We start from the raw sequence: 14805 nt of genomic DNA on the forward strand, positions 1-14805 counted from the left end.
TACTGATTAAAGGATCCAATGAGTGTTGCAAGATGGTGTCACGGCAGTTTCACGCGGCATTGCTTGTGATCAGTTGAAAATCGGACCTACACCAAGGTGGTACTATCTGCAGTAGAAAAATTAAATAGAAAAAAACACCTGTTGCTTGAAGTGAATTGAGTCGAGCTGACCCATGCAGTGGAAACGAGGCATTATGTACTAACATAAGGATCTAAATCTGAGGGGTCATGAGAAGATTAATGGGTAGGGAAGAGGAAAGAAATAAATTCTGCTGAACAAACAGAATTTCAAGTTAAATCATCTGAGTTTCGATGGTATTCACTTTTTGGTTAAACTCAGAAACATCAGAAACGTGACAAGGGGCTCCAACTAGACACTAGTTTTTATAAGACATCAAAAGCCAGACAGACTGTAGACCACTGGATTGATTTTCACCAATGCATTGTATTTTATAAGTGAATCATTTGTATGATCACAGACTTATTTCTATTTTTAACTGAGAAAGTTAAGTAAAGGAAGATTTATGACTTGAGAAGGATGATTAAAAAGGAACAGAAATGCTACAGAAGAAAAGAAGAATGGAAGTTATTAAAGGAGCTATATGTAAGAAATCCAAAGCAAATAGTCATAAAATCCTCCTAATATGTCACAGAGACTAAGGAATAATGTTCATATAACATACTGATCTCACTGACAACAATAGTACAGCCAGAATATTCGCATTTTAAAAAAAAAATTTACGGTCCGCAAATCATGTTTATGTTTTGAATTTGTGTTTTTGCCTGTTGCGCCACCCACCGCCGTCTACCAGTCACACAGTCAGTAGAGTCTCAGCATCAGTTAAAGTTACGACTGAACTACAGCAGCACGGCAAGCAGCATTAGCAGTGTCCCGGTACATAGCATTAGCAGCCGGCTCCTCCGCTGTATCCCGGCAGCAGCGTTAGCAGCAGAGAAGCCGGACTTGCTTGAACGGTCCGCTGGAAAACCGAAGATCAAGGACGCAGCGACGCAGCCCTGCCATGGCAGCTGCCCGTGGGCAAACAAATCAGTCTCCAGCGTGCCACTGTCCAGCAACCTCAAATCTGTAGGGGAGGGGGGGCGGACACGACTTGCGGCAGTATTTTGAATTTGAGTGCAGTAACCGTTTTGGCCACATTCTTACATACAGCGCGGAGAGGGGCATGTAGTGTGTATAAAGGTATGAGAGAAAGGGGAAATAGAAAAGGTGAAAGATGTAACTGAGATGTAAAGCCAGGAGCGAGACAGATAACGTCAAGTGAGGGAGTGAAAGAAAAACCTAGAGAATGTGTGTACGTGTGTGTGTGTGTTGGACAGGAGAGAACGAGGTGAAATCAGCGCCAGAGACAAGAGGTTAACCAGCTCCGGGTTTCTGCTGTGTGTGTGTGTTTGCTCTGTCAGTTGAATTGCAGCCAGCTGTTAACACCCCCATCAACATCCCATTTCGCTGCTGTCTGAAAGAAACCTGGTAAACTCTGCAAAGTCTTTTCCAATTTTGGGATGAAAAAAATAAATCTGGCATCTTTTCACTTCATGTCTAAAGTTACAGCCAAGAAAATAAATACCGAGTACTGAGGGAATAGTGTACTGTATATATTAGAGGGTGGACTTTTTTTTTCTCCCTTTAGAAAAAAAACACTGGCTGAACCTCATTTTGTTTTGATTTAATTTAGCACGTCACACACCATGCACGCTCTTAGCTGTGACCTTGTTTTCACCTCTAACCACTCGGCCTGATGTGCAGAGCTGCAGTGTACGTCACACACATATGCTTTCTGCAGCAACATCTGATCAATGACCAATAAAAGAACTACAAACATATTAAAGCACCCATGTTTTCTAACAAAAACAGTTACATTTAGTGTTTCTCACTACAGTGCATTGTGCAGAACCCTTGTTTACATCAGCAGTCCTCTTCCTTTGCACCATCTGAGGGTGCTCAAGACTGCTATCAGCTATCAAGTATTTTATGGCTGCATGCAACCCAAGATTATTTTCACTACTGATTAATGTGCTGATTGATTTATCAATTGTTTGATTTATAAAATGTCAGAAAAAACATATGGTTGTTATTTTAGGTGACATCTTCAAACTGCTTGTTTTGCCTGACCAACAGTCTAGTCCAAATATTACATAAATGGTCATATATGAGGAAAAAAAAGCAGCAAATTCTCTAATTTGAAAAGCTAAAACCAGAGAAACTGATAATTAATCAACTAACCATTGCAACAGTATTTTATTATGACCAAAAAAGGCTTTTAATCTAAACTCCTCTTTACTCCTGCTCCTGATCAGCCCCATGGGAGTAAGGGCCGGTTTGGTTTTACTCTTTCACCTCTTCCTGACTGCATGCGAATGAGCAAACATCAGATTGTTTCAGTGTTTCCAAATGAAGAAGTCCTAAACTGCTCCATGTGTCAGCAAACAGGCTGATGTCGCTTGCTTAAAAAAAACACTCACACCAGCTCTATTTTGGTGAGGCTTCGCTCACCTCCAACACATATTCAAAGCAAAACCAAAAGGCTCGCTCAGGGCTCGGTAGGCTCCCTGATTGTTCTTGTCGCTCATAGTATATCTGGACAGGTTTTTGCACTCAATCCGGCAGAGTGCACTCATTTGCTTTATGGTTGCTTGCTGTATTTAGGAGGAAGTGATGCAGTGTCATTTGTATTGGCCAAAAAGCACTGATAAACCCAACGTACATTACCTGCCCAGCTCTGGATGGCAAACAGACAAAATTAGCAACTAGCTGCTTAAGAAAGTTGAACATCTAGCCGCTACAGAGCCTAATATTTTTCTCGGGAGTGAGCCCAGTCTCACTCTGAAATCGATGAAATCCGGCACTTGGGCAGTGACTTGCAGCTTCAGAAACCAGTGAGAAAAGGCATTCTTTAAAGGACAACTTCGGTATTTTTCAACCTGGGCCCTATTTCCCCATGTGTATGTGTGCAGATGATTCATGGGTACAACTTGTTCTAAAATTGGTTCAATATTGAGGGAGGCGGATGCAACCAGATCCTCGATACGAGCTAAAACGGTAACCGGGGCAAATGCGTCCCATATAAGTTTGCGCATTAAAAGTGCTTTTTGTCGCCACTGACCAGTTCAGATTGCCAGTGCTGTAAGTGCTATGAGTGGAGTCAGCTGTCAGTCAGTGTTGGAGCAGAGAGGGGGAGGGCTGCCCCGCTGGGTACTGTAAGTGAGTATGTGTGTATGAAGTGTGTGTTTTTTCGCCACTGACCGGTTCAGATCGCCAGTGCTATCTCTGTAAGTAGCATACTAGCCTTTCCCTTACCTCTGGGCTGTGGGATGTCACGAGTTTTGCTCCACTGTGTCTATAGCTCTCTCTACTCGTGGGACAGCCGTTTTCTTGAGGAAGAGGTGTTTTGGGATTGGATATCTTCTCTTCTTTGGCTGGCAGTAGTCATCTTGGGAGAAGTGAGCACTGCAGACCCGATGGTCTGCAAGGCGCAGTGTCTGGACAGGAGTGTTAGCATCCATTTGTAGCACAACTAGCCACAACTTCAGCATCTCGCCATCCGACAAAGGCAGCCTATGAAAGCTGTACGGGGTGTTGCACGACATCCTGTTCTTGCGTTTGGGAAAAAGGCCCGTTTATTTGAGCACACCAAAAACTCCGGTAACACTCCAGGGGGTAGCACGTAAAAGACTCCATCCTCTGACTCTTCTAGCATAACACACACACTTCATACACACATACTAACTTACAGTACCCAGCGGGGACGCCCTCCCCCTCTCTGATCCAACACTGACTGACTGCTGACTCCACTCATTCACACTCACCACTGCCCCAGGGCCGCTACAATATGCTATCTATAGAGATAGCACTGGCGATCTGAACCGGTCAGTGGTGGAAAAAAGCACTTTTATACGGGACGCATTTGCCCCCGTTACCGTTTTAGCTCGTTTCGCGCCTCAATACTGAACCAATTTTAGAACGAGTGGCACCCATGAATCATACGCACATAAACACATGGGGAAATAGGGCCCAGGTTGAAAAATACTGAAGTTATCCTTCAAAGTCGTCATGATACATGGCCGGTTGCTGTTACAGTTTAACAGTGCCCAGCGGCGTCAGGGAGAAACGCGGCAGGACTAGGACGAAAGTTAAGGCGGTGAAAGTCCGACTGGGAAAAAAGTGTCAATTTGCAGTGTTTGTTCCGACGTAGTGCATTCATTTTGAAAGAGACTGTATGTAAACGTTAAATTTCCTGTGAAAACAGAAGTGTATTTTGAAAGACGACAATGCATGTAACAGGCAGAACTTGACATGGTGTCCCAGAACGTTAACAACCAACGCACCCAGGGTACCTTGCATGTCGTATGTGGATGTGGAAATTCCATGAGAATACGTGAGAATGTGTCGCAGAAGTCAGTAAAATCCAAAACGGGGTTAACAGAAGAATGAATATTGGACTTACATTACTCATGTGGACAGAAATAAGACTCCAAATAAACGCTGAAGTTGCTTTGTGGCCATAACTTTTATATGTCGAGGATTTGTGTTTGTTTAAGTTTATTTACTTTATTACTTTATTGCCAGTCTGATATGAAGATCTTTTGCCCTCTAGTGGCAGAAAAAGGCAAATTAGTGCAGTTATAAATTAGCAGTAGTAGGAGTAACTGAAAAGAGTTAATGTTCCTCTTCATTTCTCACATTCAGTTCATAGACATTCAGTCAGTTTAATTTTATTTTTCTTCCTGTGACTCTAAACTGTCTCATGTGACACACTGTGTAACTGCATTTCACAGTTCCCAGTAATGTGAACTTTCTGTGTGCACGCCTGTGTATGTATGTGAGGTCCTGACCCTAACACATCCTATTGCCTTGTCAACTCTGAGGCTTACCTAACCTTTAACCTCAGTGCACGTACACACCCCATATACACACATGTAAACACTAGCCTGGATTTGTGTGTGTGTTAGTGTGTCGTCATCACCCTTAAACCCCCGGGGCTACCAGACATAACTCTACACCACCTCTCACTGTGCATGTGTGTGTGTGTGTGTTGTGAAGTTCACCTAAACATCTGTTAAGTGAAGGAGCCAGTAAATCACACACTTCACTGCTGTGGCCAATCAGCGGAGAGGGAGAGGGTAAAGAAGGCTTGAGGGCGAGAGTAGCCCAGGAGAGACGCACAGAGAGGAAGAGGTGGAGGAGGTGAGAGAAAGACAGACGAAGAAAATGACAGAGAGAAAGAGAGCCAGGGAGGAAGGGTTGCAGTTGCAGAGCTGCCATGTTCAGCCTGTAAGTTTTATTTTCTTTTTCATGTGTGCATGTGTTGCAGAGAATGTAAGTATGTGAGGAAATGTATGCTTAAGGTTGTTTTTAAAACAGGAAGTGCTGTTTCTGCTGCTAAGATGTTACTTCATGGCAAGTTTGTTTTTGTGTCAGCTGAAGTAAAATACTTTTTAAAATGCTTTCTGGAGGCTTTATGTCAAATACCTGAAGAAATTGGAGATCTTAGTTGTCAAAGCTCTGAAAGAGAGTTTGATTAGACTGAAGAGGTCATTTTTGTTTACTTCCTGTTTGCTTTTTGTTTGTTTGGGGGAAGTTGGGAGCTCGGGAGTTAAATGTGTTTCTCACTTTTCCACTGGCAGCAAAGACATTCAAATGAATCCTTACTATGTCACCCATCTATCACCTGCCCAACATTTTAGGGTTGCTCTGACATCATGGCTTGCCCAGATATATCAGCTAATAACACAGGCTCTGTGAGGCCTACATTCGTGATTCTTTCATTTGTATTTCCTCTGTATATGCTCCAACACAGTGGTTTCCAACCCTGTTTGCCTGAATTGATCCACAGTACAGACAGTGCAAACATATAAGTATAAATAAGGAAGTCAAGTAGAATAGAAGAGGTAATACAAAATAAGATCAAATTAAAGAAATAAAAATAACAGTGAATAACAAGTGCAAGCAGTTTGTGAAAATTCTAGTGCTGCTGCTATAAATACCAAAACCACTATAATATTACAGGTTTCCTGCAACTTCTTGAAAAGTTTTAAAAGGCATTGAATTAATTCATCTAAAAATAAGACCTTAATTGGTATTAAAATGTCTTAAGTCCATTTCATACATCTTTCAAAATTAAAAAAATGCTAACATAGGAGAAGTGGGATTTTATTAATTGTTTTTTCTGACTTTGCATTATAAAACCTCTAAATAATTGGTAGCAAAATTGACCCAGTGACTCTCTCATAAACCTCACACAGATCATGGTAGCGGATCCAATGACACTCATATACATTTACCACATCTGTAACTTTTCCCACAGCATACCAAAGGCCAAATGGATACTTAAATGATAATGTTTACTGTTTCCCATGGGTTTCACAGCAGAAAGTTCTCATCTTTTTTTTAACAAATAAAGTAGATCATCTTTTAAACTTGAACAAAAAGTCATGTTTTATGTTACAGTAAACATTTTTGGCAAGTTTGTCCCAAAGTAATTGATGTAGGTTAATGTTTTTTCTAGTTCAGGTTTGGTTATTTTAAAATTGCCTTAAATCTAACTTCCCTTAAGCTTTATAGGAAACCTGTATTATGCGGCACAGTACCATCAGGATTTATAAACTTTTTGATATCCAAAAACAGACATTTTTTTTATTCATTTTATGAATTAATTTGTCTGTTTCCTTATTTGTCTGTAAAAGAAAGATATTGGATTAAAATTTCGAAGCATTTTCCACTTCTCTGCTCTCCAGGAAAGCTGTGTTGATAATTGGAAAACATCACCAAGCAGCTCCCAAATTAACATGCTGCGAGGTTAACATCGCAGTTGGCATTGTCCTTGAGCAGCCATTAGACACTTGTTGTTAAGTCCATTTTACTACAAGAGTACTACTAGAATTCTGGTTGGATTTTTTCAGTTTACTTGAATGCCAACTTTGTTTTTGGGGTAAGAGTGAGAAATGAATTAAAATTTTAAAAGCCAGTGGTTTCTAAATATGATAATGACTGCAAAATAACAGCAAATCACCAACTCATCACGCTGCAGTGTTAACGTCAGGGTTAGTTTAGTCCTTCAAACAGCCATCAGACACACATTCTTTGATTAGCTTAGTCATTTTTTTCTGTTCAAGTCAGTTTGATTACCAGTCTAAAACATTTTCCAGCTGTAAGTGACTCCCAGATTTGTTGAAAATTAGAAAGAGAACACCAAGCCACCAAATCATTACACCACAGTCAGGTCAAACATGTTGGTATTGTCCTTAAACATTCATCAGACAGATGTTGTTTGGTCCATTTCATTGTCAGAGACCCCCGGAGAGCGTCATGGAAAACCACTGATTGTTTTCCTTTAACATGTCCCACGGCTGCGATCGATGCTAATGAAAGAGCAGTCACTTGTCGCCTATTGACAATGTGAGAGAGGGTCTTGACTGCACTCTTAATTGTACCGTGTATGTGTGTGTGTTTGTATGCGTGTGTTGAGCAATGTCGGGTTCATCTTGAGGTCAGGGTCAGTCACGCTCATAAAGGGGGTGTGGTTTTAAGAAATGGCTCATTGGTAAGGTCATGGGGTGAGGGGTCAGAGGTCGAGGGGGCGGCACTAAGAGTGAAAACACTGACCAGGCCACGGGGTTCGTCAAAGTTCAAAGTCGTAACTCACAACATTACAACCTCTCTCTGTCCTTTGGCCTTTATTTGTCCCTCACAAGCTGCTGTTTTCTTCTGCACTCTTACATTTTCTGTTACAACACCAAGCAGTTTCACAGATCACTTTTATTTTAACTTTCATTTCTTTTTTAACTGTATTTCAACCAACAAAAACTGATACACGTCTACATGTTTCATGCAATGTTAAACATGCAAGACAGCTGCATTTTACTGCTGGTGTGTGTTACAAATTTACATGACGGATAATATCCACTGATTTTAGCTGCTCATTTATAGATCGGTATTTCTGCATATGTTGGCCTAAATAAATAGAATAGATAGAAAGGACATTGAACTGTTTGCCATGGTCAGTTGAATAGTTCAAAGGAAGAAAAAAGGCGATTGGTGTCAGTTTAATTGTGACAATACACATCAGAGGGGCTGTAAAGTGTCACACTCACTAGTTTGAGAACTCCAGTTTAGCCTATTCTTACACCTATTTTCCTTATTAAACAGAAAATACAACCATACACCAATCCAAGTTTCTCTTTTTCATTGAACTAAGACTAATGTGAGCTTAATTACCCTGTTAACTCGTTGTCAAACACATGTTATTTAAACTTGAAAGAAACTAAATAAAACTCACCAAAGCCATCTTGGTTAATGTTTTTAACAATTACCAGCTCTGGTTTGGTCCAAATAAACCGTTAATTCACTGAGTTAGATGTGAAAACGTGCAGCAGTGGATCTCCCTTGTTCTTTAACATTACATCATGTGTCAACAAATGTGCAATTAATGGAAACAAACAGGAAAATAACATTTATAGTCCTATTTTAAAAGTGACAAACTGCCTATTTGAAAACGTACTATTCCACAGCTTGATTGGTTGTTGTTGTAAAACCTCAGCTCAGTGAGTTAAAGACCTGCTGCAAGTCTAGTTTGTTGAAGTTAGCCTGCTGTGACAGTTGCAGTAGCAAAAGTACACATAAAAATGGCCGCCGCTCTGACCGTCCTGTTATACTGTTGTTAATGGGAATGTCTGTTCCAGTGTTATTCTATTTTTATGTGTTGACCAATAAGACACATGATGTTGTAGTGCAGAAATGCCAAATATACAGTATGTTTGAGGTAATTTAGCAAACTTTAACAACCATTGCAGTTTGTCCACCAGAGCGAAGTGTATTTTAGTACATATCTTGGTCACAATACTTCAATAACCATAATATCAGAATATCCAATAAATAACCTACAGAAAGAAATAATCCAATCAAAATTATTCTTATATATTTTTTGTTTATGCTGTCTATTTGAAATGTGACATTTTTGTTCTTTTTTACCTATAAAATATCTAAGACAGTAGCCAGTACTTTGGGGCTCTAGTAAAAACAAATGTTTAACTACCCTTCAGACTTTTAAAAAATATATTTGCACTGATTTAAATAATCCTACGATTGCAGTTATCACTCAGTTTTCTTTACATTGAAGTCAGCTATGCTCTTCATAATATTTAGGGGTATTCATTAAGGGAGTTTGAGGGTGAATACCGAAGCCTCTGACATGCACAAATCAGCAAATGTGCACACAGAGGAAAGGACGGTATGAATCATGCACTAAGTGATTGTGATGCATAAAATGCTGGTAGGTTATGTGTCTTCAGCTTGTCTTTTGTCTCTGTCTGTCCATCCATCCACTTTACATCAGTCAGTCTTTATCAAGCAGACTTGATTTAAGGTGTCACTCAGCCTTTTTTTGGTGCTACTGCTTTGACATTTACAGCTACTTACTGTGTGCACTTTTGTTGATTTGTGTGAATCCTGAGTAGTTGTGATTGTCCGCTTGGTAGCCCTCAGCAGGCAGCAAACATTTAAAAACGACACAGTAGTGTGTTGAACTTTGGCAGCAGACATAACATTCAACCCACAAACCTCTCTGCACCAAAGCTCAAGAGTTAAAAGCCTTGAATGAGGCGCTGCAGAGTGTGAGCCTTCCAGTTAAAATGCTGTCGCCTGGCCTAATTACTGTACTTTTTATAGGTTAGTAGGTAATTTAAAATCTCACTCCTTCTCCAGCTCAGTGTAAAAGAATATTCAGGGAAACAGCCTCTCCGTTTTTAACAGGACAGACATGCTTACTTTTGTAAGTAGGGCTGGGTAATATATGGATATTATGACAATTTCTTAATGCCAGATTATATACTCTCTTAGATTTTGGACATAATATTTTAAGTGCTGTCTTTTCCTGGTTTCAAAGGCTGTATTACAGTAAAGTGATGTAATTGTCTGAACTTACTAGACTGTTTTAGCTGTTTTAATTCGTTTTCTTTACCTACTTAGTCCTTTTATCTACATTACTAATGATTATTTATCAAAAATCTCATTATGTGAATATTGTGTCAAAGCACCAAGTCAACCCTACAATATCATGGCAATGTTGATGTAGAGATATTGGGTCAAAAATATTGTGATATTTGATTTTCTCCATATCCCTGCCCTACTGTGTGGTGCCTTCTTCTACCACAGTATAAATACAATCAGACAGAAGTAACAGGAGCAGCATGCTGCACCCAGCTGACCCTTCAGTTTATTTCAGACCCGAGCGTTGCCTTCACAGAAACCCGAGCAGATGAATACAGATTCGTCTGTCATCACTGAGTCATCCGCATCCCTGAAAAGCAGCAAAGCTTCCTGATGGAGTGTTTCAATCAGCTGATGTTGCCAGGCAACAAACACGGTTTCATCCAGTAGGCAGGATTTTTGGCCGATATCTCGCAGCAACACGAGCCAGGTCCAAGTCTTCTAATGAGATGATCCGGTCCAGATGCTGACAGAAATTATCAAGTTTCCTTCGCAACAACAACAACAACAACCGAGTGTGGATGAAATGAGGTGAAAGTCAAACAATTGCTGCAGGAAAATTTGGTCCTTGATGTAGCAGGAAGGAATTTTACTCATACTTCAATATGGTAAGATGTGTTTAATACAATGAAATTTATCCCTGCAGCAAAGAAGCACACAGCTCACACATTCAAATGCCGTGTGTTTAAAACCTTTTTGTGGAATTTGTAAAAAATACAGTAACAGATATTGTAAATATCTAAAAAAAAAAAAGATAGAGTGTAATAAAGCCTTACAAAAGCAGCAGTTTTAAACACAAGCCATGCACATTTTCAATGATTAATATGAATAAAACGTACATATTAAAAAATTCATACATTACTAACACAAAATGACAGCAGCACTGATGTCACTTTAATTCTTAATGAATATTATTTGAATATTTGCCACATCAAAGAGTTCCAGTAATAATGCAGCACACAAATTGAAAAGTAATCTAAGTTAATTATTTCAAAGCTAGATATAAATGTTTTTCGATGTGTACCAAATCTATACTATATGCTGATACTAAACAGTATATACTAATCCTCATAGTTAACATACAAACAATCAGACATTAATCAAACTGACTTTGGGATGTCATTGTAAATTAAACACTACAAACAGGCAGCAAACTTCTTTTAAGATTTAAAAGGATTTTTTTGTTTTTGAAGATATGTCTGCTGCTTCTTCACCCAAAAAAATGGCCATTTATAAATCAGTTAGTCACGCTGGAAACTATGTTTGTCTTGCATGTTCCCAATGAAAACAAACTCTCACACAACTCGGCAGTTTAAATCAAGTCTCAATCTTTTACGCCTCGTTTCCACTTATGTATGTGTACGGAGATGAGGCATCCGGAAGTCCATATCTATGTGATATCGGATGTGCCTGCGAAACTCCTCCCCTCTGTGATATAACGGTCCGGAATTTGCCTTGAGTACGTAAAAAAAATAAAATAAAATTGAACTTTGGCAGTTGATTTCAGACAGACTGTATGACAGTGTGCTAGCTTAGCGAACAGGCTGCTAACTGGCTAACAGGCTATTTTTCTTCTATTTAGTTGCCTCTATGATCGTCAGGTGAGTTTGTGCGATTAAAAATAACTAGTTTATCTAGTTTTAACATACTGTGAATTCTGCTAAAATATGGTTATACATCATATAAAGTCAGATTGTCATTATGACTCGTTCAGCCATTCATACGTGTTTTTAATCACTGTCATTTCTGTGTTCCATTTCCTTTGTGCATTGCAATGTGGCAGAATAGTGTATGTATGTAGTGTAATATTAATATGCATAGTAGTCTAGTCTGAGTACACTTAATATGTCACTTTTGGAACATGCTACACAGTCAGCACATGCTTACAGTTTGTATGAGGTGCTGATGTTTCAGTTTAGTTGTAAGAAGTAAAAATCCAGACTTCTCATTCAGGCATCCCAGATGTTTTAGAAACTAGTGACGACATGTGGAGTTTCCCTTACAGTGCACGTGTATGTGTGTGTGTGTGTTGGTCAGTGTGTTTGTGTGTGTGGTCTGTCTACGATCCGTGTAACAGGCTGATTAGGATTTTATGAGGTCAGAGGTCAACAGGAGTGGGGAGAAGAGTGAACTTGTGACCTGGAGGTCAAACAGAGGAGAGAACTGTCACGACCTGACACTCTCACTTTTACTGTCTCACTTCCACTTGAATTTATGCCGCCGTCCCTCCTCTTCCTCCCATGTTTATTTCTCCCTTTCTGTCCTTTTTTTCTGGAGGAATTCTTTCACACATTCGATGGTGGTTTTCAGCCTTGGCTAGAATGGAAACCGTATTGTTTTCTCCACTATTAAAACCAAAGGAAGAGAATGTTTTTAGGTCATGGAAATGCTCTGAAGGAGTCGTGGGATTTTACATCTGAGCCAGATTCTCACTGTGTAGTAACCAGTGAGGTCATGAGTATTTTTAAATTTGTCTCATTTGAAGCTGAGCATGCTGTGTTTCCACACTGGACTTTGCAGATATCACTTGTCCATCAAACAAGTGACGAGCAGTGTCAAAAAAAAAAAAAAAAAAAAAATTATGCAAAACTGCTATCTTCAGTGTTATACTGGTTTTAATCACTGGCTCCTTTTGTTTTGGAAAAGAAAAGACCTTTGGATAATTCAGCTACCAGTGAAAACATGGATTTTAAATTATCAGAGAAAGACGGTGAGCAGACACTACCAGGTGCTAGGCTAGCAGCACAACTGTGACTAGCCAAACAGCGTAGGAGAAACACTGATTTGTAATGTAAATGTGCTTCATTCAGTGTTTTGACTAGTTTTAATCCCCTGGAGTCTCATTTATAAAACAATGCGTAGGATCCATACTAAAAATGTACGTACAGACAAAATCCAAAAATGGCATGTGCCAAAAAACATTCGACAAGTTATACAATCAGGCTTCTATTTCACCATCTGCCTCACCAATTTACTGTCTCCAAAATGTTCGTAGGCATGGGTCAAAGTTTCTCCCATCAAGGCTGCTTTTATAGATCACAACTTTTCCATGGGAAGTGGTGTACTCCTTTTATAGGCCGTTTTTTGTGCGTATGCCATGTTAACCAATGAGACCCCTGGTCCATTTGTATTGGAGCGAAAGAGATCCCTGTGGATAACTTAGCTCCTGCTTAAAAAAACTGAATAATGAACACTAAAGGAATTGTAAATGGGAGAAGTTTCAGCAGGTTGCAATCTGCAGTACTCACCACTAGATGTCACTAACACGAGTTAAAGATTTTAGTAATACCTGCCACAAAAGGACAGCGCCCATAAGCTTGATAGACTTCAGGTTAAATCACTATCGTAGTATACTAATTCATAATATTGTAGAAAAACTTTGTACTGTATTGTCTTTCTGTCTTCCACTAAACCTGCTCCACTGTCTCTCTGTCTGTATTTTATTCCTCAGATTTATATTATAATCCTATTTACTCTGCGTCCCTCTCTCTGTCTTCTCTGTCTCTCTCGTGAACTCATTGAACCGCCTCCCCACCGCACCCTTTCTCCCCACTCACTTCCTGTTTAGAGGAACAATTAAAGGATTGTTCCTACAGCCGGGGGCACTGAGGCCTTGATCTAGAGCAGCCACCACATCAGCGAGAAAGACCCACATAAAACATCAATTATATAGGACCTCCTTGAAGGACAGTGTTTGTGCCAGTGGACCACTGGGAGTAAAACAAAAAGGTTATGATAGATCAGCAGCTTCTGTGGAAACATACATGAGGGGCCGATGCCCTCAGCAGGCATTAAGTCAGATGTGATCAATGGCAAGAACATGTGGTGAGGACAGATTGTAGCTGATATGATATTCAGTGTTGAAACTTTGCCTGTGACTCATCCTTTACACGTGTAGGTTTTGATTGAGATATGTCGGCATAATTAAAACTCATACCTGCTCATAAGATGATAGTTATGAGGCAGTTTGATCATTAACATCAGATACAATTCATTCAAACATCAGATTCAATTCAATTTATAGCGTATCTAACTAGATGGATCAAATAGTATCAAATGTATTTTTATTTCTTGAGACTAGAATAAAATTAGGCACCAATGTCTGAATTAATGTGAGTATGGGATATCAAATGGATGCCATGCTCACATTTAGAATAAATAATATTATAACTAGTACTAGTAACACTTAGAGCAGCTGTTATAGTGATATCTTTACATATAAACTTACCTCTTAATCCTGGCTTTTCATTGTTTAATAGCCATTAAGGCTGCAACTAACAGTTATTTTCATTGTCTGTGATCTGTTGATGATTTTCTCGATCAATTGATTGATCTATAAAATATCAGAAAAAGGTAAAAAAAAAAAAAAAAGATGATCAGTGTTTCCCAAAGCCCAAGACGACGTCCTCAAATGTATTTTTTGTCCACAACCCAAAGACATTTAGTTTACTGTTGGACAGGAGATTCACGTTTAAGGAGCTGACAGTCAGACAACTTCGCCTTTTTTTTCTTTTTAATCACAATTAATTTAATAGTTGACAACTAATCAATTAATTGTTGCGGTTCTGATGGCTATTAATTTATTTATTATTCATTTAATTTATTAGTGTTTGAAATGTTTGTTTAACTCCTTAATATATGTTTTTTTTTTATTTTATCTATTTTATTGGTAACTATTAAAAATTTTCCAATTTTTAGTTGTTGTGTGCAATCTAGTGAGATACACTGATTGATTGATTGACTGATTGACCGAATGATTGATTGAGGGGCAGTATTAGTAATGGTGGTACTTGTTTGGGTGGT

General features: G+C 39.2%; 1 protein-coding gene across 7 annotated transcripts in view; it reads left to right on the forward strand.

Moving 5' to 3' along the window:
- LOC125896529 (DNA (cytosine-5)-methyltransferase 3A-like) overlaps positions 1 to 14805 on the forward strand; it is a 70962-nt gene that overhangs the window by 32778 nt on the left and 23379 nt on the right. The window contains exon 1 of one of the 7 annotated variants that reach the window (XM_049589136.1): positions 5195 to 5289. The exons of the other annotated variants lie outside the window; for them this stretch is intronic. Coding sequence (XP_049445093.1) covers positions 5227 to 5289 — 63 coding nt within the window. The 5' untranslated portion in view covers positions 5195 to 5226. Of the gene's footprint in view, positions 1 to 5194; positions 5290 to 14805 lie in introns of those variants that run through there. 7 annotated transcript variants of the gene reach the window in all.

The sequence above is a fragment of the Epinephelus fuscoguttatus genome, linkage group LG11, assembly GCF_011397635.1.
Source record: "Epinephelus fuscoguttatus linkage group LG11, E.fuscoguttatus.final_Chr_v1".
In the NCBI taxonomy this organism is placed as follows: domain Eukaryota; kingdom Metazoa; phylum Chordata; class Actinopteri; order Perciformes; family Serranidae; genus Epinephelus; species Epinephelus fuscoguttatus.